The following is a 27,137-nucleotide window of genomic DNA, read 5'->3' on the forward strand; positions in this document are numbered from 1 at the left end:
GTTGTAGCCACAGCTGCCCTGGGGCAGACTGACAGAAGCGAGGCTGCCATATCGCGCCATCAGCCCCTCTGGCCAACACCAGCAGGCGGTAGGTGAAGTGTCTTGCCCAAGGACACCACGACCAGAGAGTACGGGGATTGAACCGGCAACCTTCCGGTTACAGATGCGCTTCCCAACCCCCTGAGCCACGGTCGCCCCTTTTCTGTGCTTTAATAGAAAGCACAGATAAGGATAATGGGACTGTCATTAGTTTTCCATCATCTGGTCATGAAGTATGAAACAATTAACCATCCTTGTTATGGACTGTCGACCTGTTCATGATGTACTCCCACCTCTCACCCAGTAACAGCTGGGCTAGGTTACAAAACCACTACCTCACCCCCGGAGTGGCTAGGTGGTTAGGAAAATAGGTGGGACAATGAACTATAAAGGGCACTGTGATCTGAGAAATCTTACTTCAAGCATGTTTACTACTTCTATTGAGGCACCAAAGGGAACATTAGGGTCAGTTTATATTAAAACTGGAGTACGCAAGACAGAAATGCAAAGATAATTACAAATGACAGAAAAAAGTGGACATGGAGTAAGAAGCTGTCATAGGCAAGAGTTAGTGCAGTATATACATATGGGATAATGTATTTGGATGGATCATATTTGTGGTGATGCAATATAAAACATATTTTAATGGTATTGTGCCACAGTGATGATAATTATCATTATAACACAGTCTCTTGATAAAGTTTTGTTTTGAACTCTTTACTGCACATAATAATGTTTAAATGGTAAATGGACTGGTTCTTATATAGCGCTTTTCTACTCTGTCCGAGCACTCAAAGCGCTTTATACAGCTGATTCATTCACCCAGTCACACCCATTCACACAAGCACTTCTAAGCTTAAGTGCTAAGTATCTAACACTCTCACCCAATTCACACTCCGATGGATGCATCGGAGAGCAACATGGGGTTAGTATCTTGCCCAAGGATATTTGGCATGCAGACTGGAGCAGCCTGGGATCGAACCACCGACCTTCTGGTTAATGCCTGATCCGCTCTTCCACCTGAGCTACAGCCACCCCAAACACAGTTTTATTTTATATCTCCCAGTCACAATTAAGCACATTGACCTGCATTGTCCTGTACAGAACGTGCCATAAAAATGCAGTTTGATCGATAGAGAGGAATAGACAGTGTTTGGGATAAGAACTGCATTAAAGATCTTTTTGGGTACATCAGTGCGTCTGTAAACACAGCATTAGCTCCAGGGAGATGCTAAAGATGTGACATGTATTTGTTTACTGTTGCTCTAAGCCGGTGGTCATCAATCCTTGCCCCGGGGCCTGAGGGCTGCTGATTTTCATTCTACAAATCGAATCAGCGACTGATCCATACATGTGACGCCAGGTGAATGTAATTAACTACCTGATGGGATAGAAAAACAACAACTCTGGGTCCTGAGGACAGAAATTCAAAATCACAACTCTAAGTCACTGCAGTAATCAATATCCTCTGAGTTTCTAAGAAATGTTGACAGTTGTTCACTCGTCTACTTTGGCGTTAGAGGTTAGCTCAACTTAAAACCAGCTGCAGTTTCAGGGTGAGAGGCTAAACCAATGATAAGAGAAGGAAGAAGTGGTGCTATGCTGGGTTGTGATGTGGCTGTGACATTTACACATATCTACTGTGGTATATGATGCTATTTAACTGCTACGAAAGTGAGAATAGCTAAACCAGCGCAGAAGAGCTTGAGCCATGCTTTTATAGTTACACTTTACAGATGCCCCCTAAAGGCCTCACAAGCATGCAATTATAAAGTTACTGTTTTGAAAAGGGGACAGCTGTATGGTTACAGTCACTGAATGCATGTGTGTGTGTCTGCATGATGTGGCTGTGCAGAGCAGGCAGTTTGCATGTTGCTGCTTTCTTGGAACAGCTCCTCCAAATTACATGTGACAATGATTGAAATCGCTTTTCTCAGAAAAGCAAGAAAAAGATAAGCAGAAATATAGTGTCTTCATGTAGAACTGTCTTTGTGTGACTTTTAGTCCCTGTAAAAGTTAGAAATCTTTAATCTGTGCTCTTTTTTGTAGATCATTTAAAGTTTTCAAAGTTTAACCTAAACCTTAATTTCAAGTTTAAGTAATGTTTTTGGATTTCAGTCATGAGGCTTAATCTTAAGCTTAAGAGGCTTGGTGTCAATGCCCATCCATGTGCACTGTCATTTTGTAACTCGAGAAAACATAAAACTCCCAAATATAAAAACATGAGAGCTGGTCAACCAAACAAGCTGTTCCAATTTGTGTCATAATGTGGCTCAGCAGTGCGTATCGCCCTAATGTTTTAATATAAGACCTCCCAACATATGGGGATTCTGCAGAAGAGAGTATGGATGGAGTCCGGGAGGATCAGAGCATCGGGGGGCTCCTGGACATTCTCTGGCACAATCTGGCGGTATCAGATACAGCAATACATAAAGTTCCAGAGGTTCTCAATTGGACTCATCTCTGTGGAATGTGAGGGCCAGTCATTGGCATCAATGCCTTGGTCATCCCAGAAGTGCCTACACATTCTGATCAAATGAGGCCAGACAGTGTCATGTGCTAGGAGGAACACAAAGCTCACTGTACCAGCGTAATGTCTGAAAATGGGTAGTGTTGGCTAGCGCACAGAAGTCTGTGCGGCCCTCTATCAATAACCCAATGCCAAACCCGTCATGCCGGATGGTGTTGCATACAGTGTCACCAGACACTTTAACATATGATCAGCGTAAACCTGCTTTTATCTGTGAGGATAATGGCCTGCCAGTGGTGGCTAGTTCTGGTGTTCTCTAGCTAATGTCAGTTGCATTGCATAGTGCTGGACTGTGACCACAAATTCCATTAAAAATGTGGCGCGATATGGCAGCCTCACTTCTGTCAGTCTGTCCCAGGGCAGCTGTGGCTACAACTGTAGCTTGCCTCCACCAGTGTATGAATGTGAGAGTGAATGAATAGTGGCATTGTAAAGCGCTTTGGGTGCCTTGAAAAGCGCTATATAAATCCAATCCATTATTATTATTATTATAAAAAGGTGTCAGGCCCTCACGCCACCCTCATGGAGTCTCTTTGTGACAGTTTGGTCAGAAAAATGCATGATTAACTCTGTCTTAACTCTTTAACCGTATTGTCCTGTTGCCTTCTTGAGACTTTCTTGAGACTGTTCTAGCACATGCAGGAGATCATGGAGAAGCTGGACTGCCTATGCAATTTGAATAGACTGCAGGTACTAGAATAAAATGCAAAATTAGATAAAGATCAGCCAGGATGGATAAGGAGAGAGCAGTGGTCTGTAGATACTGCTTAAAAAAAAAAAACATTGGTTTTTGGGTGTTGTTTGATGTTGCCTCTGAAAACATAGTTCAACTTGAGGAGTACTAATAACTTCAGGTGGTATGTGTGTGCACAGACGCTAAAATTTGCACAATGAATATTTATCACACTATTAATGGAGAATGAAAGTGTGTTTTTGTTTGAGTCATCAAGCCAAGCTGCAAAACATCTGTGGTCACAATGAGTTCTGAAGGAGCAGGAAGTCCTGAGTTCAGGCTTTGTTCACATTCAAGGAAAGCAATAAACACATGATGCAAGAAATTTTAAAGGAAGTTCCTGTCATTATATATATATATATTATAGCCCCTTGACAACCCTCAATAACTATTATTAATATACAGTGACATGTTCATAAACTGACACCGAAAGCGAAGCTGCACCGGCCCTTTTTTCATCTGTCAGCTATGAGCCTGTTCCATGTGAAGGCCAGACCTGTGCAGTCATGTCAGATCACATTCCTCTCACAGCTCCCCATTCCCTCTCGTAGCTGGCTCAGCAGCAGCACTAATCACAGTGTGTGTGTGTGTGTGTGTGTCCATCCTACTGTATGTGCAAACATACAAAGACACGCACAGTCAGACTCCAGGACAAAGATGGACAGTGACAAATAAGTTGATAAGAAAAAACTGCAAAGGGCAGATTCGCATGTGTGACATGTGTGAGGGAGTGTGGCTGGATAGGGAGACTGAGTAGAGCACATTTTGACCCAGCCCAGAGCTGGTGGTACAGGTATGTCTGAGTTCAGGGTGGGTGCTGGAGTTCGTTCAGGGTGGAAAGAGAGGGACAGGCATGAATGCTAAACCAGCAGTGGACAACAACAGCTCTCTGGGAGCCGGATCAGAAAAGCAAACACAGCATCAAGCGACAGGAAGTGTCTCGTTCTGCACAAAAGGCAGAACCGCCACATTTTAGGGCTCAGAGAAAAAGAGTATGAGAGAGAAGCAGGGAGAGAGAAAAGACATCCACACATATTGGATGCAAATATTAATAGCATTAATAGCTAAAACATGGTGATAAAATCCCCAGAGAGCCATGCCACGCAAACATTTACTCTTATGAATGTTTGAATAGCCTATAACATTCTGCTCCTTCTAAAAGAGCACAAACAGCATTTTAAAAATCTTGCCAGAGTCATAAAACAGACAACAGAACAGTTAAAGTTATAAAACTGAAATTCTGCAAAACATAATTTCATTTTTAAAAAAAACAAACACGGTCATAAAATCAATCAGTGAAGATTATTTTCCTGTCAATAAACAAAACAAAAATCTAATAACCATTTAAGGCCTTTGAGTAGCTTTAGCTGTGGTGGACATTAAAAGGTCAAGGACATGTCACATCCATCCTGGATGACACGTCCTTCCTGCTGTAAACAAACCACACAAGCTGGCTGGCTGAAGCGCACACAGACGGTGATTAACACCGCAGAAACAAAAGGAAAGGGTGTGTGCTCCTGGTGCCACATAAGGATGATAGCACACTGCTGTAATGCTGTCATGGCAGCTGATACTCTGATTTCAGACATGGCGTAAATGCAAGTACGGCAAGTAAACCTATGCTATGGCAGAAAAACTGAATTACAGTACATATCAAACACACAGTTTGTCAAAACCCCAAGTAGGAAATATCAGGCTGGAGGGTTATTTTCTGACATTTCACATCAAATACATGAAAGAAAAGACATAGAAGGAAGTGAGAAGGAGAAAATCTTAATAAATCTCGTAATGAAACATAGTTTTGAGCACTGATCCCAGGCAGGTGGGACCATGGAGATAAAGTAAGCAATCACAGGAGTTCTCCACAGACTCAGCTTGTTGATTGCATTAGGCTTTTCTGTATGGGGATAAAGAGCAGGGAGCGCAACAGAATGTCAAAGAAGGCACACAGGTGAATCGAAGCCACAATTCACAACCGTTCTGTCTATTGTGAGCCACCTGCAAATAGATATAATGTAATGCAGTGTAAGCTGCCAGTTGCTATGCAGTTTAGACTAAAAACAGCACACCTCTAACTTAGCTGTAAACACAGTGTTAGCAATCCCAACAAGGAAAAGCTTGAAAAAACATGGTGTGCATGGTGAAAAGGCATCCCTGTACTTCTAAATTTGCTTTAAAAAGAGAAATATCATCTCCACCATTACTGCTCAAAAAACTTGTCAGATGAGCAGCAGATTCAAACCCAAACTGTTTTTGCCTACCATTGCACCACCGTGCTGTGCCGTGCGCTCTAGTATGTTGGAGTTGAATCTGATCATGATGAATAGTTATCTAGTCTCCTATCAAATGTAAGCAGATTTTAGTTTTGATAGCTACATACTATACAGGCACCTTTTAGACTTCTAATTAACAGAAAACTGAGAGAAGATCAGTTTGTTGTGGCCAATTGTCACTTACTAAATTTAGACATAAAGTGACTTTTTTTCCTGACAGATTGCTGTCATTTTCCCATTTATAGAACTTAGTAATGTCTACTCCTATCCTCTTCCCCTCCCCGATGTCTGACCTTCATTCCACACTCTCCTGGGGGGTCCATTCCTGTCTTTCAATGGTTTTCTGCATGTGTGTGAGTTCCCAGACAAGGCCGGATAAGCTGTGCTCTGTCAGGGCCTAATGTTCACAGCCCTTTGGTCATTGTTTCCATCTCAAACAAACAACGCATTTATTTTTGTTTGGCTTCTATGGTTAATTGAGGGGGGAAAAAAAGCTTAAAAAGTGTCCGGAGTTGTCCTAAATTAAGACATCAAAGAGCCTGATAAATATACAAATGTTCAAGAAAGGCTTTTTTTGCTTACTGAACGTGGCCAAAAAAGGCTACAAGTAAACATCTTACTCTTCAATGCCACAAGATGGTTTTGCCAAATTAGGTGAAAAAAAAAGCTTTCAAAAGTTCTGACACAATGACATGAGACCAAAATAACCAAATATACAGTGACTTGCAAAAGTATTCGCCCCCTTGAACTTTCCACATTTTGTCACATTACAGCCACAAACACGAATCAGTTTTATTGGAATTCCATGTGAAAGACCAACACAAAGTGGTTTACACGTGAGAAGTGGAACCAAAATCATACATGATTCCAAACATTTTTTTACAAATAAATAACTGCAAAATGGGGTGTGCGTAATTATTCAGCCCCCTGACTCAATACTTTGTAGAACCACCTTTTGCTGCAATTACAGCTGCCAGTCTTTTAGGGTATGTCTCTACCAGCTTTGCACATCTACAGACTGAAATCTTTGCCCATTCTTCTTTACAAAACAGCTCCAGCTCTGTCAGATTACATGGACAGTGTTTGTGAACAGCAGTTTTCAGATATTGCCACAGATTCTCGATTGGATTTAGATCTGGACTTTGACTGGGCCGTTCTAACACATGGATATGTTTTGTTTTAAACCGTTCCATTGTTGCCCGGGCTTTATGTTTAGGGTCGTTGTCATGCTGGAAGGTGAACCGCTGCCCCAGTCTCAAGTCTTTTGCAGACTCCAAGAGGTTTTCTTCCAAGGTTGCCCTGTATTTGGCTCCATCCATCTTCCCATCAACTCTGACCAGCTTCCCTGTCCCTGCTGAAGAGAAGCACCCCCAGAGCATGATGCTGCCACCACCATATTTGACAGTGGGGATGGTGTGTTCAGAGTGATGTGCAGTGTTAGTTTTCCGCCACACATAGCGTTTTGTATTTTGGCCAAAAAGTTCCATTTTGGTCTCATCTGACCAGAGCACCTTCTTCTACATGTTTGCTGTGTTCCCCACATGGCTTGTGGCAGTTTTGTGCAGTGCACGACTAATAGTTGTCCTACGGACAGATTCCCCCAACCTGAGCTGTAGATCTCTGCAGCTCGTCCAGAGTCACCATGGGCCTCTTGGCTGCATTTCTGATCTGCGCTCTCCTTGTTCGGCCTGTGAGTTTAGGTGGACGGCCTTGTCTTGGTAGGTTTACAGTTGTGCCATACTCCTTCCATTTCTGAATGATCGCTTGAACAGTGCTCCGTGGGATGTTCAAGGCTTGGGAAATCTTTTTGTAGCCTAAGTCTGCTTTAAATTTCTCAATAACTTTATCTCTGACCTGTCTGGTGTCTAAATCCAATCGAGAATCTGTGGCGAGATCTGAAAACTGCTGTGCACAAACACTGTCCATGTACTCTGACTGAGCTGGAGCTGTTTTGTAAAGAAGAATGGGCAAGGATTTCAGTCTCTACATGTGCAAAGCTGGTAGAGACATACACTAAAAGACTGGCAGCTGTAATTGCAGCAAAAGGTGGTTCTACAAAGTATTGAGTCTGAATAATTACGCACACCCCACTTTGCAGTTATTTATTTGTAAAAAATGTTTGGAATCATGTATGATTTTGGTTCCACTTCTCACGTGTACATCACTTTGTGTTGGTCTTTCATGTGGAATTCCAATAAAATTGATTCATGTTTGTGGCTGTAATGTGACAAAATGTGGAAAGTTCAAGGGGGCCGAATACTTTTGCAAGCCACTGTAAAATGAATGAATCATTTCTAGATATGTAAATTGTCCAGTTCGTTGTGTGATTTTTGTGGTCTGTTTGTTGTTCAGGAGCAATCTGCACTTTATCGATGTAAAAACTCTGAGTCAGAGCACAGGGGCGGAAAAAAAAAATCCCACACACATATTAAGCACAAAGCAGCGAGTTTCAGGCAAAGTTGTTCCGGCACAACAACCTGCACCTTTGAGTCTGATCTAACAAGCTGCCTTGAAAACCAGTGCAACACAAGTTATATAAAAGCAGTCTTGTGTTTCAAGTCTGTGTCCAGTCCAGCACTGACGTGGACAGGATCTCTTGTGAATACTAATTTCCTGTGAGAAGCCTCTTTACTCTCTCCCACAGGGCAGAGTCAATCAGAGCGAGCTTAAGGTCTTCTCTGATTGATCTGAGCTTCCCAGAATCTGACATTTTAGGTGTGACAGCGTCTGCCTGGGCTCACACCTCATCCTCCCTTGAGAGTTCTAATGCAGGCCGGGCTTTCAGCTACTCTGAGGATACTCTATGTTACTTGGGTTTGGAAGCAGCTGGTGGATAAATGCACCCCTTCTCACATCACATTCTCCCTAAGGGGTGCAAGACTGCTTCTCCATGGTGATAGCACAGCTATTGTACTCAGTACTTGCGTGTTTACATGCATGTAATTTGCAGTGTTTCCCTTTTTCCCCCCCCATGAAGTGTATTAACCATTACGGTCTGTCCAGAACCCCACCCAGCAAACAAGCTGACGACAGCGAATCATCATCAAGTACATTAAGACACTTAGATTATGATAACTCACTGTTTTCTACAGCATCTATATAAATTAAAGCATACATGTACAGAACCCAAACATATGTGAAACAAGCTGGAAGGTGAGATGAAGCTGTTTTAGCAGACAGAGGACTGTGAGTACTGCTGTCTTGCAAAGGCTTTGTGCTCGGCCACAATCGCAGACTTATTGTGCCCTCAGGAGCTATAAAGCATCAAATAATTGCTCAGCATGCTTACAAAAGCTCCTACTTTCTCTTTCCCTTTAATTAGACTGCTGTTTGACCAAAACGTCTGCCAACAATAGGACTGTAATAACAACTTGCACGGGGGCTGACCCACCCATGAGTTTTGTCTCAGACTCGCACAGCAGCTTTTCTGGCTCTGCAGTGGCAGATGAGCGTGATATAGGAGCTTGTTTCCTGACTCTGCCACTCCAAACCAGAGGGGCAATAGAAAGCGAAGGGTGCACAGTGAAAGCCACCTCTTCAAACTGACCATTAATTATGTAGCCCGAAGAGGCCGAGGACAAATTACAACTTGCTGACGCTATACTAAAGAGCCAATTAGTGTTGAGGGATTACCTCTTTGACCTTAGTCCACAGCAGGGAGGAGAGGGACTGCAAAGTGTGTGTGGATGTATTGATGACACTAAACCTCACTAACCTTTATCAGAGCACAACACGAGCATGACAGAGAGACACCTGAATGCTGCGTTTTTTCTGGTCCCTTGGTTCAGTTTTCCATCCTGGAGGTGCACACGGTGTGACATGTTAGTCAGTGTCTCTCAGACACTGGGCCTGTGATCGGGGGCCAAAGCAGCCTGACCTTTCATCAGACGTATGAAGCTCAATGCATCCTATGACAATAAAATTTTCTCTGCCCACCACAGGACTTAGTCACGTGGGTTACATGCTGTGGTGCAGTTTACTCACCACGGTGGCTATAAGTGATGCCCTATGCAGTATGTAACACCAGAGATGCAGGACATATGCATGCATCCATGAAAGCAGAAATCTCTGTGGGTGCAGTGCCAAGAAGAAGGAAAAGGGCAAATAACAGCGGATCACCCTTTTAGAGAGATCCTCCTTTAAATCCTAATGACTCAACTTAACATCAGAGATAAGATAGTGTTAAAGTCATCTGCTTCTCTTTTTTCTCATTTGATCGTTGCATAAGAAAAACAAAAGTATTTTTTTTCTCATTTAAATCAAAAACTAAAAAAAAAGATTGGTACAAGTTAACAAATATTGATGAGATGTGCAAACAGGAATTACCTCATGTCTCTACTTTACGGAAGTAGTCGCACTGGTTCTCAAAGTAAACATTTTTAAGGCGAACTGCCTAACTAATGGTCCAGTACTAAACCGGATTACAGGCCACGCGCATGTCGCACATGGAGAATATGCAAAGGCACGAAGGGACCACAGCTCTAACCCTATGCCACAGACTGAAACACACCTAGCAGCCAAATCTTCTTAATGCATTCCTGATACTTGCAAATAATCACACGGTGTTGCTAAGCCCTCTGTGAGAGCAGATCATAAGATCCCATAGTTAAATCCACACCAGTAGGAATGAGGCTCTATTAAGGGGTATTAATGTTGTACTGAACTGAATTAAGATTTGCAGTTTAGTTTATTGTTCTTCACGAGAATATTTAAGAGGGAAATATTATTCGTGTGACAGCGAAAGACACTTGTTACTTGGTACATTGTCTGTACCAAGTAACAAGTGTCTCCCTAGATCAAACTACAGCCATTGAGAGGTAGTGACATTGTTATGTTATCAGTGTGTGGGCGCAGCAGAGAGTAAACTTCCTGAAGACGCAGCCCAGTGGTTTTGTTTCGATTTTTAATCGCCGTGTTAAAAGATTTCCAGGAAACTCCTTTTTTTCCAATGAGCGAGAAAACTGTGGCATCAACGAATGCTACAAGAGAACGTCTTTAAACATGCTCCCCACTGCCCGAAGATGTCAAAACAGTCTAAACAATTTGAGCCGGGCAGCCTGTGTTCAGGAGCAGCATTTTATCAGACAGATTGTCAGTTTTATCTCATTAAGTCAGCTGTTTCCATCACAAGAAGATCTGCTGAGCGTGTTTCACCAACATACGCACCATGAGACCGTCAAGCACCAGTTCTCATAAGAAAAGAAGAGGGAGTGTGGGGTGGGGTTGGGTGGGGGAATCAAAGTTCACTGAGCACCACTGTCCTTGTGAAATAGAACTATTGATCTGACAGCTCATCCAATAATTCACTATTTATCACTGTGACAGCTGGGCTTATTCTTAGCAGTTATTATCACCTGTGCTTTCTCATACTTGGTTAAGCCAGAGTTACGTGCTATTAGACTCACCCCCAAACCCCAGAGACGCACAGTCAGTTACATCTGTAACTGTAATTCCTATCAGAAGGCTGAGAGTGATAAAAGAATTGCTTTTTTGGAGGCTGCAGCCAGTCCCCCTGTATAGCTTTAGCATACTGGCACACAAACACAGTGATTACAGAGGTAAATCTCTAATCCCACTGGGGTTAATAGGCTCCTTAAACTAGGTATTAAGGGAGCGTGTTAGCACTAGGGCTTCCTGGAACCAGTTAAAGCCGCTGGGAGCACAACAACATAAAAATAAAAATAAATGAATGGGCAAGCATAAAAACAGTGCAGGCTGTGAAAATACATACAGGTATAAATCCAGTGTGTCTGTAAGACTGGGTGCTTTGCTTCATTGCTTCCATTACTGCTGTGCCACAGCGATTTCATATCCCCACTGAGATGACAGGAGGAGTAATGTGCCATTACAGTCCGGCACATCACTCATGGCAGGAAAATAAAAAAAAAAAAAAAGAAAAGAAATAGCTACCGAACCTGAGGGCAGACTAACCAATACTGCATACATGTAATATGAAAGGGGGGACGGGGGTGGGGGGGCTGTCATCTCGCCTTTAAATAAGAACCGGACGAGTGAAACACTCAAATGAAACCGTCAGACAAAGATGCAGAAAAGAGCAGGGTGTGAAAGTGAGTGGGGCTCGTCTTGTGTCTGAGAGAGGTCTCCGGCCTGTGATCCCTACCGGATAGCCTTCTGTTTTCTTCTGGCACCACTTCAGTAGAGCATTTCTCTTAGATCCTCCGTACTCCCGCGCCAGTGCAGCCAAGGGGTCCTTTCTTTCCACACTGTCACAAGGGAAACACGAACCACAATCACATAGAGAGATTTTTTGGGTGGAAGGGGGGAGCAAGTTTGCAGTAAGTCATCGAGGGGATAAGTAACCATGCAAACTTGAGTGCATATGATGATCACAGCAAAAGGCTTTGTTCAATTATTTAAATCCCCCCAAAATTTCTATATAAAAGGTAATTCAAGTGGTCCTGATCTAATAACACACAACTTATTTCTGATTTCTCACATGCATGCTTTCGGAAGCTAAAAACTTCCATTCCTCTTTTTCTTCTTCTTTAGACTCTGGTGTTTTAGTTCAGGAAGGTTACAAAGGTTGGCCATCTTTAAATAACATAATGGGCTCATAAATATTAACTTTAGAGCTAAAAATGAGCCTGCCTCCATGATCACAGTGTACAATGACCTGCACAACATACCATTATTGAAAAACTAGATCCATTTCAGTCCTGAAAAATTTGAATAAAACCTTTTTAAAAAAAACAAAAACAAACTCTTAATGCTCTCTTTAAAAATACAATTCCTACATAGCTTCCAAATGTTCCCTGTTTGAAAACTCCCTTCTGAATTCCAGGGCTTCGAATTATCATTACAAGACTGAAGCTTCTTTGGTTTGCTTGTGTATTTGTGTTGGAGTTAAGAGTTGGCTCAAGATTACTTTGGCGTGAATCCAGCACCCACTCTGACTTTAAGTGTTGGGATGTAAACCTTTAGCAAAGTTTTTTTTAGTGGCATCTGTTTTACTTTTCATCCATCAAATATTGGCACTCAATGTACAGTACACTCAATGCATTTCTCTAAAATCCCCCAAAATTGTCCAACAGATTGGATAAATGCCTATCTGCAGTATTATTCAAAGGGGCTTCTCCCAAGGGTTTGTGCTGGAGCTGAGGCCATGGGAAGACCATGAGACATGGTCATTGCTGTGAGCATAGTAAATATTTCACACGTCATCGCTGCTCTGCTGCTGAATTCATTATTTCTCCGTTTGAGGCACCATAATGCCAGAAGGAGCAAGATGCTATCCAAACATATATTGCAGTGCGGAGAGTATCTGCATTTATCATCAGTGATACAGCAGCTTTATCATGAGCCTTTAAAATACCAAATATGGAAGGAGACAGCCCCCTAATCTCCTCTTCCAGAAAGTCTACAACTCCTTCACACACATTTACATTAATAATGTCAAGAGTGAATAGATGGTAAGAAAAGATAGACTGCACTAGGGAAAAGGAAGGCCAATTATCTGTGTGGAAAATTTATTCTTGGTAGCACAAACAATACTGTAAAAATAAGGCTGTGTGCAAAGTGCAGAGAGCTGAACAGTCATGACAGCAGACAAGGATGTGGAGAGGCTGGACTGACAGGTTTCTGAGTTTCAACATAAACAATGAGTGCTGTTTATTAATGTCAACTGTATGCTGACTGAAGCTAAGGGTGTTGTCCAGTGTGCTGGCCAAGTATTTCGCCTCTGTCAGTGCGCCCCAGGGCGGCTGTGGCTACAATGTAGCTTGCCATCACCAGTGTGTGAATGTGTGTGTGAATGGCTGGATAACTGGTTGTGTAAAGCGCTTTAGGGTCCTTAGGGACTAGTAAAAGTGCTAAACAAATACAGGCCATTTACCATTTATTTCATTGCTTTAACTAACTTTGCTGTTTCGAAGTTGCCACCATTTACATCAGATGCAATCACGAGTGTACACAGACATGAGCTGTCCGTGCATGAAAACGATCACTAGCAAGAAGAGTATAAAAACATGTTTGTTCACCATTTGCCTCTCTTCCCATTCTGATAAGCCAACACTCCATCTACTGTGTGCAGGCCATCGGTGTCCAAACAGGAATGCTGGACATAACATTTGGGAAACTAACAGAGAAAGCTTTAACTAGTGATATCAAGAGGGAGTATGCAAGTTTAAAAAGCAGAAATACAACAGCACCCATTATATCTGTAACCACCACCAGTTTTAGAGTCATGCAGCCTATTTTAAAGCTACATTTAAAAATAAATAAACTTTGTTTTGTTAACTGCTTGTGAAGATTTGCCATCACAGCAATGGCCTTCTTTAAAAACAAAATCAGCTTTAAAGCTTCAGTGAGAGATCAACTTATTCACATTTTTGCTTTGTCACAGTATTGGGAAGCATAAACCCAGAACAAATCCAGACATGTAGTTTTCATGTGGTGAAATCATAGTCAAATATGTTAGCTCCTCCTAAGCTTAAAAAAAAAAGAAAAGAAAAAAAAAGAATTTTTTTCAGGTATGATTAAATCACCAGCTCCAGTTCAAAGTAGCAGGTTTGTCTCAGAGTGAAGTGCTATTTAAAAATAAATAAACAAACTCACCTGAGCTTGCTGCTTCCTCGGTTGTAGCTGAAGGATGGCGTGCGGCTGCTGAGGGAGGCAGAGGTTTTGATTACAGACTCCAGCGACGGGCTTTTCCTCATAAGGCTGTTAGGTTTCAGGTCTTCCCTGCAGCTCGCCAATTTGTCTGTGGGAATTAAAACAACACACAGGAGAATGAAAAGAAAGTTAGAAATGGAGGGATCAAAATACAAAGTACATTTGACAAATCACATGTGCAGTTGCAGGGCATGAAAGGCAATAGGACAAATAGAAATTAATTGTATTCTGCTTTAAGACTTCTAGCGTTCTGCAGTTATGGAAAGTCACATTATCCTCCAAGGTGTCTATGTTGCTAAACTACTGATGTACCCACTGTGTACAAAATAATACTTGAATTCTAATGAGCAGTAAAATCTAAATAATCTGGATTTACTGCAATAAAACATTTTAAAAAAAAATCCCTTATCCAATTAAAGTAATCCTGTGATTCTAAAGTCACTGTGTTTTTCAAATGACTCCTCAGAGATGGAGCAAGAAGACCTACTGAATGTAGATGCTGACATTTTAAGAGTCATGCACAAAATTTACAGCATTTGGTTGCCAAGGAGAAAAATCATAAAATTTTCCACCAAACTGGCAGCAGTCGGATGTTTGCATGTCTTTAATACCATTCATTTAGTGCTCATTGAAGACTCATAGTGCACTTTGGCTGTCAGTCTGTTGACCTAAAAGCCACCATTTGTTCCTGTGTGACAGTTAAAGGAAGTATGGATATTTGATAGCAAATTTATACCATTACAACATGCCCAAATCCCTTCTGTGTTACATACCATGAGGATGGGAGAATTCTCCATGATTAATTCTTTTTTCCAGTGTCTTTGATAGTGGCTTTATGTGCGAGTGTCTCTAAAAAGAGAATGAAACAGTCATCTGAAACAGTTCCACTCACAGGAAGTCTGTATTTAAAGGGAATTTTAAAGGGAAACAGGGTGTATACCTGGATGGGGGATACAGCAGCAGCAGGTGCAGTGCGCACAGGGATCCCACTCAGTGGGCTTCTTGAGGAGGAATGCATTTGAACCGTGTGACCTGGCCCATCTGAAACACCAAGTCATGTAACCATTGAGTTCAAAAGTGCTCTGTAAAGCCTGCATTTATAGAAGCAAAGAATAACCTTTTTCAAAGATTAAACAAATGTCACAGCCCACTGTCCACTTTTTTTTTTTTTTTTTAAGTTTTAAAAAGTTGGACTCCTAGTCTTCTTTTCATTTTTGATATTTGAGAAATTAATAGTATATTTTACTCAGTTTTGGTACATTTCCCCCAACAATTTATTTTGAAGTTTAGCTTGTTTCATAAAAAAAAGAAGAAAAAGAAAAAAGAATAGCCTTGGTTGAAAGATTAAATAAAACCAGTAAAACTGTCCTAATGTATGCAGCTCTACATAATGTTCATGTCAAGCTGCTTAATAAATGAAACAAGAGGCACCATCTCCATAATGCATGACTAAAGTTTCTAAATGAAAATGCCTCCTATCAGTAGAAGATATATCCAGCATGTCATTTTTGATTTTACTGAGACACACAAGGAAACCCTCCGACCTGTCTGAGGCCAGCTTAGCCAGGACCGTCCAGCCCAATTGCACAAGTTGCAGAGAAAAGCCACATATTCATAGACCTCTCAGCAGCTGTTCTGCTCTACAGTTACACTGCGTAATGGGATGCCCTGAAAGTGTGTGTCTGTGTGCTGGGGTGCTCGTGCTCACTTTGTCCAACAGTATCAAAGGACTTAATGAGGGATTTGACAGTAGCTCCAGGCTCTGTGTTGGAATCTCCGCTGGCGTCGGCGGGCGTGGCTGGGATCATGGAGATGCCGCACCAGTGACGGCCGTTATCCGAGTCAGACACTCTCACCTCTTCACCTTGGGACCTGGCAGACACAATGAACAGGATTGCTGTGTGGACACACAGGTAGCACAAACACTAGAGGGAGGAGAAACGGCAAATTGTGACCTGGTGAATTTCAAAACCCTGAATTTAGAACTTATCTTATGAGATAACCCATTGACCAGTGAGAAAGGGGAGACTGCACGTTTTAAAAAAATAGGGTGTTTGCTCAGTGTATCAACAAGATCATGTGATCAGCTTGAACCGAAGAACTGTCAATAACTGATGACTAGCTGGAGACAAAAAGAGTTTGGAAAACCTTAATGTGAGCAGTAGAGACGCTTTCTGCCGTTGTACCTGGTGAACATTGGACCAAAGGCTACAGCGTGAGGGTCTGCAGCCTCTTTACAGACAAGAGGAGACAGAAATGACAAACAAGTTCTTAACTCACTTTCAAAAAAAAAAAAAAAAAGTAGACTGACAGAGAAAGACGACTGCAGTTATACTGGTGTCATTTAATTTATTCATTTGCCTGATGAACAGCAGTCAGACATAATAATACACGTCTAAGTTCACAAGCATAAAACCAGTCACGAGTCTTTCTAGGCAGAATAAATTAACAGGACATTCATGAATTGTTCATCGAAAGAAAATGATCCATCACATTGTTAGTAGCTCATCTTTCTTTAGAAGGTCGGGTTTCTTGAGTGAATCCAAATGCTTACATTTTGAGCACCAGTACCTTTACCTTGGGATTAAAATATGGCTTTTAAAAATTGTAACCTGAGATCCTGCAACCGTATGACCGTATACTACCACAGTATGCAATATTCTATTGAAGTTTTTGTTGAACAATGAAATAAACCTTTCAAAATTATATCACAGTACTTGAGTGACACATTAAGAAGGATGTTAAAGAAATCTCAGAGTCCCATTATAACATGATTTTTTTTTTTAGAGTAACCTCAGAGGCTCAGATAAAAAGTGTGTTTTAATTCTACATCATCTTATGCAGCTAAAAAGTTGAATTAAAGAAAATGAGTTCAGCTCAAAATTTAAAAGTGGTTTCTTGTGTGAAATAAAACAATCATTTTAGGAACATGTAACACAGTCTTCTTGGTCTAAGGGTTAAAATGGCATGTTTCAGTAGGGCAAAAAGTGGCTTGGAGGAACAGCTGTTTGCGTTTGTGGCAGTTCCAATGTTGGCAGTATAATATTAAGAAGACATTTAGAAGAAATATCGCAATCATTAAAAACAGGCAAATAGAAACAGTGCAGAGGATACCTGTGTGCTGAGATGACAGAGATTTAAAGTTATTATGTGTTCTACAGTGCCATCAAATGGCTAAATAGGAAACTGCATTTTAGACCAATCAGAGGAATCAAGAGTCAAGTAAACAAGTGACAACAATCTGACTAATATAGAGCTAGTAAGCAGAATAATATTAGGTCCAGAACTATATACTGTATGAATATCACTGGACTTTTGTTCTGTTTTGTTGCTTTGGCCTTGTGATGTGTATTTTCTGATGTTATGAGTTTGTCTTTGTTCTGGCAGTGTTTGGGAAACGCAAGTCTCTGAGCTTTGCTACTCTCTGAACATTTACCCATATTTTCATACCGCGACCAGTTTTTTTCAGTGTTCTTGCTGTAACACTTCATCTGTTCAACTTTCTGAAAGGCACAAAGCAGCTTCACACATTATTATAAACAAACAAACAAAAAATATAAGTCTCTCACTCCTGGAATCTCAAACACAAGAGAATCACAAAAATAAAGGGTACATTCATTGAGAAATAAAAATACAGTATTTTTAAAAGGTCATGAAGACATGAAGAGAGATAGAAGCCGGTCTGTGTCACAAGAATTCGTCTGTGGTTACAGAGGTCACAGTGGCTTACAATTAAACTATTTTACCACATTACATGTTTAATGTCATATTAAGTGCAACAATAACACTGTCTTCACGTGGTGCTGAGGTGAGAGACGCTTCTTTAGTGCCCTTCTACTGCCGTCTTGGTCTCAAAAGTGGCCCCGGAACTTATTCTGGAGAGAAAAGAAGAAAGGACATGAACTGCAGTGTAACAGCTAATGTTTACACAATGACCTTGTTTTCTTCTCAGCATTATTATTTTCAAAGCCAGACCTGTGGGTGCTTGCAGACTTCTAAAATCTCTGCTCCATGCATACCTCAAAGGATTAATACAGTCACTCAGAATCAAATTTCAATAAAATCACCCTGTGATGAAATGTATCTGCAGCAGATGATGCATTGCATGAGTTTAATCCAGTCATGCCGTGCAGACCATCCTGCTATACAACCAAAAAAACAATTAAGAGTGTTATTCATTTAAAGGACAGCAGGTGGCACCAGATACATCTACTCGAACCAAAGGTTGAAAAAAAGAAAAAAAGAAATCAGGCAAAGCAAACCAAAAAGGGCATGATACCCCTGAGGGTGCAGTCAGCCAGCACACAGAAAGACAGACAGAGTCAGACAGGCTGAAGCGGCAACACGAAGCCAAACATAGATAGGAAGGTCAGTGAGCATCAGCAGCACACAGGGCAGGGAGAGGCAGGCTGGCTGAGAGAGCACTGCAGGGCAGGAAACTCACCTGGGCTTTACACAGGGAGGCTTGTCAGAGGGACTTCTTTGATAGAGTCATCACAGGGAACTGCTGGAGGTGGGGAGCGGACGCAGCGTAACAGCTAATCTTGGGGAGAGTTTGCTGATTTAGCCGTGGTCTAAAGCCACTACTATATTCTCAAGTAATGCATAAAATCTGAAGAAAAGACATATCTGGTTTTTAAACCAAATATTACGGTTTCTTAAGTGGTAAAACTACTGGTGAGCAGTTTAATAATTAATAGTAATAAAAAAGTTTTTTTAAAAATATAAATTAATTAAATTAATAAAAATTTGTTTCGCTACCTGAAAGGATTATACCATGGCCAGCCACAAATATAAAGAGAGCGCTGTACAGTCACAAATCTAAGCAGACTTTGCCACAGAAGTATTTGACCTGGCTTGATAATGAAAGAAGACAAGACTGTCAAAAACACTATGGTATATGCACACTAAAACACACTTGTATAACAACACACGATCCAACGCAATGCTCATCAACAACAATGCTGCACTGACATAATCCGATCGCACTATGTGAAGTCTTGAATAGTGTGACAGATTGGTGTGGGACATTTGCTGTAAAAAACTAATCACAGATTCTGCTCTGACCATGAAGCAGATCTGCCACCATTTATTTAAAAAAATAAAATTTTATATTATTCATATTGTCCTATCAATACTGCTGAAGTTTGCTGCATTTTGAGCGTCAGAAATAAACGTTACCAGAGGGTAAGTGTGGAAGAGGGAGACGGAGAGGGCAGCAGCTTAAAAGGAATAGAATACACAGAGGGAAATACCACAGGAGACGGCTCATTTACCAACAGAGTCTGCCAAATCCCGGGAACCTAGACTCAAAAGCACCAAGGTTTGGATCTTGTGAAACATCATAAACTAAATTGTATCTATACTAAATGTAGATATGTCTAAATAGATTATTGGGTGGTATTCTTATTCATTAAGCATGTATAAAACACAGGTAATAAGAGATATGGCAGGACTCTGGCAGGTATATCATAACTACATTTGTACAGGGAGAAAAGAACTGCAGCCCAATGCTAAAAAAGGGGAAACTGGTGGAGGGAGAGGAACTGAAAAATATGGGGAAGATAGTACCTGACTCCCTGCAGGGCCTCAAGGTCTGCAGAAAGCTTTGCATTACGATCCTGCTCCTCCTGCAGCTCCCTCCTGAGTGTGCGCAGCTCCTGTTGAGCTTCCACCTTGATATCATTCGCTACGACCACAGCCGTCTGGAGGTCTGCCTGAAAACGACGCCACTCCTCCTTTTCATCCTGAAGGCACAAACATGCAGAATCATATACATGTTATTCATTCTGACAGAAAATGACTCAAAGACATTTGAATTTAGTTGAAATGGAAGAATGACTGGTCCTTATATAAAAGGAAACGAGATATTACATGCATTTTTTATATTCTTGTGAATATTCAATCCACCAATTACTGGAAAAACTAACAACGCATCAGTGAAATTTTGCTTAGTTATTTCAAACTAGAATTGAGTATGAAAATTCACTTCAAGACATAAAAAAAAGGAAAAAAAAAATCTGATCTCTGATCTCAACATCAAAAATCAAAAGGTAGACACAACAGCTTTTTGGCTTCCTCCCGGGAACAAACACTGGGGAAAAAATAAAAAATAAAATAGGACTTCCCTTACCACTGAGGTAGAAATCAAAAACATCTAAGCACCCAGTTGATGACACCCAGTTATAACTCTCCTGCAGGCCTGATTCCTCCTTCCCACCTTCTCTTACAGAATGCTCAGAGTTAAAATCCTGGCTCCACTCTAATTTTCTTGAGCTCAATGAGGATAAAACTGAAATCCTTATCGGCACTAAATCCAACCCTACTAAAGGCAAATCATTTCACTCTCACTATTGATAACTCCACAGATTTCCCTTCACTTCAGGTTAAGAGCCTTGGTGTCATCTTAGACAGCTCACTATCCACTAAATCTCACATCAATGATCTCACCCGTTCTGCCCATTTCAGTCTACGCAACATTAACCGGTTACGTCCTTCTCTTTCCACCCAGTCTGCGTCCATAGTCTGCGTCTTGTCCACAATCTCGTTACCTCTGGCATTGACTATTGTAATTCTCTCTTGGATGGTCTCCCCCAAAAATCCCTCCATAAGCTTCAACTGGTTCAAAACTCCGGACCAGAACACAGAACCCCCCTCCGACCAGCACACAAACCCTAACCTTCAGGAACTTCACTGGCTCCCTATGAAATTCCGAATAGTATACAATCTTCTTCTGCTTACCTTCAAGGCCCTTCATAACCTTGATCCTCCCAACCTTTCTGGCCTGTTAAGCACTACCTCTTCTGCCTGCTCACTTCGATCTTCTTCTATCCAGCTTGCTGTGCCTTCTTTCTGCCTCTGCACCATGGGAAGCAGAGCTTTCAGTTGCTCTGCTCCCAGGCTGTGGAACTCTCTACCCCCAAATATAAGAAACACTGGTTCTCTCCCCCAGTTTAAATCCCAACTCAAAACCTATCTTTTCAAATCTGCATATTCACTGTGAACTTACTGTTTATTTTATCATGCGTTTTTTTTTTTTTTTTTAAATTGTTCTTCATTTTGTCATTGTTCTATTATGCGTTTTATTCTATTGTTAAGTATCCATGGGTGTCTTGAAAGGCGCTTTTATAGAAAAATGTACTGTTATTGTTATTATTTCTTATCATTATCATCATCACCATTATTATCATTGTTATTATTATTATTATCATCATTATCATCATCAATATCAATCAAATTTGTACTTTATAGATTTTGGGTTTTTTTGTTTATGTAGTCTCTGCATTACACCAAATTTTGTTTTCTACTAGAACACCGACTTTCCTCAGGATTTGATAAAAATTTCAACAGTTTTAGTATTTTGTAAGACCACCAACAATCAGCAGCCACACAGCACAAGCTGAAGATTACGATAATGATTATCACCATTAGATCCACCAAGTCTTGATCTGCCACACTTGATGTCTTTTTTAAATCTATAAATGTCCATTTTAAAGCGTTGGTGGCTGTAGCTCAGGAGACAGTACAGGTCTGCTAATTGGAAGTTTTCATGAATTTGTGTGAAAGCATGTGAATGAGACATGTTGTAGAAAGTGCACTGAGTGCTCAACTACAGTAGAAATGCTGTACTATACAAGAACCAGTTCATTAAAACTAAACTGATGGAAGAAGCTGCCTGTGTCAGGACCCCATCTGCATATTCTAAAATGCTACTGGAAGAATGTTTAGTGGAAAGAAGACTTATTGGTCTCTTTGGCAAAAAAACAAAAACAAAAACAAAAAAAACAAGGAAAAACTGAAAACATCACCATGAACTTAATGTGTCACTCCACCAAAAATTTCTTCCTTGTAGGAATTCAAGGACAACTGTAAAAGAATGGCTACGGTTATGTGAACTAAGCTGTAAGTGCATAACTCTGTGACAATTATCACAATAATATGGATGCTTGCATGGCTTACAAATGAAAGAGAAACAACATACTGTAAATGAAAGATGTTATATGGTATACACTAAACAAAAGGGCTGTCCTCTGAGCGTGTCACATTACATGCCACATAATTAGAGAGCTACCAAGATGTGAACTTTTAAAACTCAGTACATCAGGTCTGCACACTTCTTACCTTCATTTGTCTACTCATAACTTTCAGTTGCCGCTCTGCTTCAGCCTTCTGCTCCTCCAGCTTTTTGACCAGATCTGCAATGGTAAATTCAAGGTCTTTGAGAACTTCTGCCTAAACACTACCATCACTGAGGTCTAGCTTACCGTAGGTTTAATAAATAAGCATTCACTATGAGCAGCACAGTTTTCAGTATTGTGGAGCGCAACCAACTTACAGCTTAACATCTATTATATAAGTAGTGGTGTCTAGCAATAGCAATATCAGACTAAATCCAGAATTTGTAGAAGTCTGTCAAAACACAGTGTGTCCAGCTATATGGAATCAGCCAGCTGCAGTAATGTAAAGTCAATGACAGATGAGTTACTGCATGAACTCTCATTGCATGGCGCTTTTATACACTCTCAGTTGCTAGTTTATGAGCTTTCATTAATGCAGTCTATTCCAGCGCTCATTCAATAAATCTTACCTTTATGAATCTAAAGCTCAGTGTTTGTTAAAACTGTTTAAAGATGTGATGTTTCACCACTGTGGACACGTTTCTAATATTTTATGAGCATTTATGAGGACTTCAAGTTATGACTCCACAAAACATTAGAGAATAGCAGGGACCTGAACCCCTATTTATATTAACTTACTTTCCATGTCCAGGACAGCCTGGTTGGTGTGACAGTTAACAGCCCTCTGCTGCTCCACCTGGTCCTCCAGCTCAAATATGGTCTCCTTCATCTCCTTCACCTGGTTCTCACCCTGCATTCCCGCTTCCTCCAGGGAAGCCACTTGGTTACATAGCTCCAGTTCTCTCTTTTCAGCCCGCTCCTGAAGCTGCTGACATTTTGCCTCCACCTGTGTACATGTAAACATACAAGAGCTTACAGTGACTTTAAGACATCATTGTGCAAAACAGACATGTGGTTAAGTTGCCTTTGGTTAAAGAAAGAATAATAATGGATTTCACTGTATATATCTCAGGATATTAAATAAAAGGTACTTGCTTCATTTTTTTTTACCACAACTCCTCAATCGTTGTGATTAATAAAACAAACAACAAAGTTGTGTCTGACATCAATAATTTGGCATTCAGCGAAATGAGTGACATGAAAGATGGCACCAACTCTGACTAGTTCTGACTACATCATGGTGTTTTTTGCTCCACTGAAAGCTTTAGTCAAAGTTCTACTATGATTGCTTCTTTGAGAAATGACTTTGTAAAGTCAGTCTTTGACAGAACAAGATACTAAAACGAGAGTGATGTAGTCACGCAGGACACCCTCCAACTGACACCATGTGGCTCTAATAGATCAAGATGTTTGTAAGTGAACTTATGGAGTGGTCACACCCTGACACCCACGTGCCTGAGGAGAGTTATGTGACTCTGAGGGTCCACCCTACTGTTGGCACCACAGTCACAGCCCAGTAATGACGACATCACTAAGCTGATGGTGACACATTTCGCTTTGGAACAACAACCGCCAACATGACCCCTAACTCATACTGCCTCAGCGGTTCTCGGATGTGTGGTGTTGTAGGGGAAAACCAAAATGAATACTGAGGAAACATATGAAAATCATTTAAGTGGCATTGAGTTCATGCATTGCAGTGGTGAGGTACTCAGTACCAATTTAACGGTCATGTTCACACCAGTGTGAGAAGTTTGTCCTCAGTCACACTCAAGAGAAAAATCACATGGCTTTTCCTTTCAGTCAAATTTTTAATCATTAAGATTCAAGACTCTTAATTATGAAAGCAAAACAAATTTATAGCAATAAGAAGTTCTGTACTTCTCAAGTACAATATATGCACAAGATTATAAGATATTACGGACAACTATGGCTGCTGTGTTTTGCAATTCTATACACAACTTACAGTAAGAGCGGATGAACAAATTGCTGTTTTGGTCACAGCAAGTCATATAATTTACATCACAGGACCACTTTAAAAACAGTCCACAGGATCCATACTAAAACAGTACGGTGGTTGAAATGATCAGCGTTGAATTTTAATACGTTTATTAAGGAGAACTTGTTATACAACTGCAATTCTTCGGCTTAATAAATCAAACATAATTAAAAGCACTTGGTTGATTACTTGTATTTTTTTTAAACATCTGTAACATGTTATATAAAGTGAAATTAAATTTGTGAACTGGATCATAGCTTAGGCTGCTGCCCCCGCGACCCGACCCCGGACAAAGCGGATGACGATGGATGGATGGATGGAACTGGATCATAGACTGTGCCCAAATTCAGGGGCTACATCCTTCGAAGGACCTGGCCTTCCCGGTCTATGTAGGCCGCGTAGGTTGGAAGGGCAAGGCTGTTAAATTGGACGGTCTAGCCTACGACGTGTGGTTTCTGTTACCTAGCAACCACGACATAAGCAGCTACACCTGTGGTGGATGGCATGTTCGACAGTATACGTGGTTTGTCATATTTTATTTACATTATTACATCTATGTAAGCAGTTTCCCCAGTCTACAAACATGTATGTATCAGATCAGAGTATTCACACACACACACACACACACACACACACACACACACACACACACACACACACACACACACACACACACTTCCAATTTGTTTTTATACACTATTATTTTTGTTTAGGAATTAGCATACACCTATTTCTCAGTCAAATTTGTTCATAAGGAAACATCATAAATGAAGTTCTTACTGCTCACATGCCACTCGGTTGATTCCACTGAGTGTACTAACTACAGAGAGCCAAGATATGAATATGAATAGTTTCCAAAATGTCAAGCATATTTTCTTTATAGTGCATTTATGAGTTTAATCAACTGACCTGGTGAAGGTGCAATAAATATATTATGAATGCCAAGACGGAAAATATGTTATCAATTTTGCCCGTCTCTTACCTTAGACACGGAGGCTTGCACATGCTCAGTCTCAGCCTGCGCCTGAAGCAGCTCCTGTCTTAGTTCTGTCAGCTCCACTCCCAGCTTGTCTCTCTCAGTGTGGGCTGTCTTCAGCAGAGTCTGCAGCTCAGTGTTGTCACTGGCACTTTGCATAGCCTTCAACTCAGTCACTTTTTGCCTCTCAATGTCCACCTGTGCCTTCAACCTGTTGTTTTCCAGTCTCAGACCCTCAGCTGTTGCCCTCTGGTCTTCTGCAGCTTGAGCTGCCTGACCTCCGGCTTCCAGCTCTCTGTCCAACTGGGCTTGCAACCTGTCTAACTCCTCTCTGAGGCAGCGCACCTGGCTCTGGGCCTCCTGGTGCTCCTCCTCCAGGGCCCGCAAGCTGCCCGTTAGTTGCTGCTGGATGTCTACTAGCTTCTCCCGTTCAAAGCGTGAACTCTCTACCAGCTCAGCATACCTCTGCTCCAGTTCGACTAGTCTAGGCCTCTGGCTACCCAGCTCCTCCTCCCTCTGGGCCTGAGCCTGAGCCTGCTCCTGAAGCCGGACAGAGAGCGTTTCATTCTTTTGGGCCAATACCTCCAGACGCTCTCTCTGCTGTTGAAGTGAGGTCTGCAGGAGTCGTTTCTCCTCAACCAGACGCTCGTTCTCAGCTGTCAGCTCCTGCACCACTTGCTGCTGGTCAGCCAGCTCCTGTATTGTTGCCTGCAGTTCCTCCGATGTGCTGTGGTGGCTCTCCTCCATCTTGTGAATCTGTTCGGTTAGGCTCTGCAAGGAGATGTCCTGACCTCTGGCACTGTTAACTGCCCCTGCTTGATCAGTGCTCCCACTGACACCACTGCTTGCTGATTCTGAGCGTGATGGGATCTTCTCAAACTCTGAGGAGTCAGGTGACGGTGACCCCTTGGTGATGTCAGAACTGGAAGATCCAGAGGTTTTGAGTGGGCTGGCAGTAGAGGGGAGACTATGCTGTTGCGGAGCTGAAGAGTCTGAGGACAGGCCATTCACCAGAGGCTTGGAGGAGGTGCTTGTGTTTGTACTACAGATAGAAGATGCCTCCAAGCTAAGCAGCTTCTCCTTCAGTGCCTGATTCTCCTCTCTGAGGGCTGCCAGCTCCCTCTGAAACTTCCCATTCTTCTCCCTCAGCTCTCCAACCAGCACAAGGGCCTCCCCCACCTGTCCTTGCTCGCGATCGGCTGAAGGTTCTTGAGGTGAAACAGAATTGGATGAGGGTGAGGAGGAAGTAGAAGAGGCTTTACCCTTACAGCGTTGCAACTCCATCCTGAGATTGCTGATCTCTAGGTCTTTAGCCTTTGCCTCAGCAAGAAGCTCCTTCACCTGGCTTTCCAGAAGACTCTTTTCTTGGCCCTCTGCATCTGCACGAGATTTGGCTGAATTACGGGTCTGTCTTGTCATGGTCGAGAGGCTGGAAGTGCTGGCACTGGAAACCAGTCTCTTTGTGGAATTGCTCTTCAGCTGGTCCCTTAGAGAGCTGCGGTCTCTTGTTATGGCAGAGGGCATTTCTCTAGGAGCAGGGATTCCAGACTTCTTGACAGTTTGTGCACCTGAAAAACACACAAAGAAGTATATAATGAAACGGTGTTTAATTATCCAGTGGCAAAACTGATTTATAAGTGTAAACAATTTTTTCCCTTCACTTTGTCAGCTAAAAGGCCACTTTAACAGACTGTGTTGGGGACCAATTGTTATAAAGACTTCTTACATGCCAAAACAAATCTAAGCCTCTACAGGGAGTGCAGAATTATTAGGCAAATGAGTATTTTGTCCACATCATCCTCTTCATGCATGTTGTCCTACTCCAAGCTGTATAGGCTCAAAAGCCTACTACCAATTAAGCATATTAGGTGATGTGCATCTCTGTAATGAGAAGGGGTGTGGTCTAATGACATCAACACCCTATATCAGGTGTGCATA

The 27,137-nt window shown here is 41.6% G+C and overlaps 1 protein-coding gene across 4 annotated transcripts in view; it reads right to left on the reverse strand.

The window, feature by feature from the left end:
- specc1 (sperm antigen with calponin homology and coiled-coil domains 1) overlaps window positions 1-27,137 on the reverse strand; it is a 79,554-nt gene that overhangs the window by 13,508 nt on the left and 38,909 nt on the right. For all 4 annotated transcript variants that reach the window (XM_005737838.1, XM_005737835.1, XM_005737836.1 and 1 more), the window contains 9 exons: window positions 25,206-26,767; window positions 22,963-23,170; window positions 22,328-22,401; window positions 19,778-19,953; window positions 15,915-16,078; window positions 15,147-15,247; window positions 14,980-15,055; window positions 14,150-14,294; window positions 11,697-11,799 (listed from right to left, as the gene is read on the reverse strand). In XM_005737838.1, the coding sequence (XP_005737895.1) occupies window positions 11,697-11,799; window positions 14,150-14,294; window positions 14,980-15,055; window positions 15,147-15,247; window positions 15,915-16,078; window positions 19,778-19,953; window positions 22,328-22,401; window positions 22,963-23,170; window positions 25,206-26,767 (2,609 nt within the window). The remainder of the gene's footprint in view (window positions 1-11,696; window positions 11,800-14,149; window positions 14,295-14,979; window positions 15,056-15,146; window positions 15,248-15,914; window positions 16,079-19,777; window positions 19,954-22,327; window positions 22,402-22,962; window positions 23,171-25,205; window positions 26,768-27,137) is intronic.

This window comes from Pundamilia nyererei, unplaced genomic scaffold, assembly GCF_000239375.1.
Source record: "Pundamilia nyererei isolate P.nyererei 1_Seehausen unplaced genomic scaffold, PunNye1.0 scaffold00080, whole genome shotgun sequence".
Lineage (NCBI taxonomy): Eukaryota > Metazoa > Chordata > Actinopteri > Cichliformes > Cichlidae > Pundamilia > Pundamilia nyererei.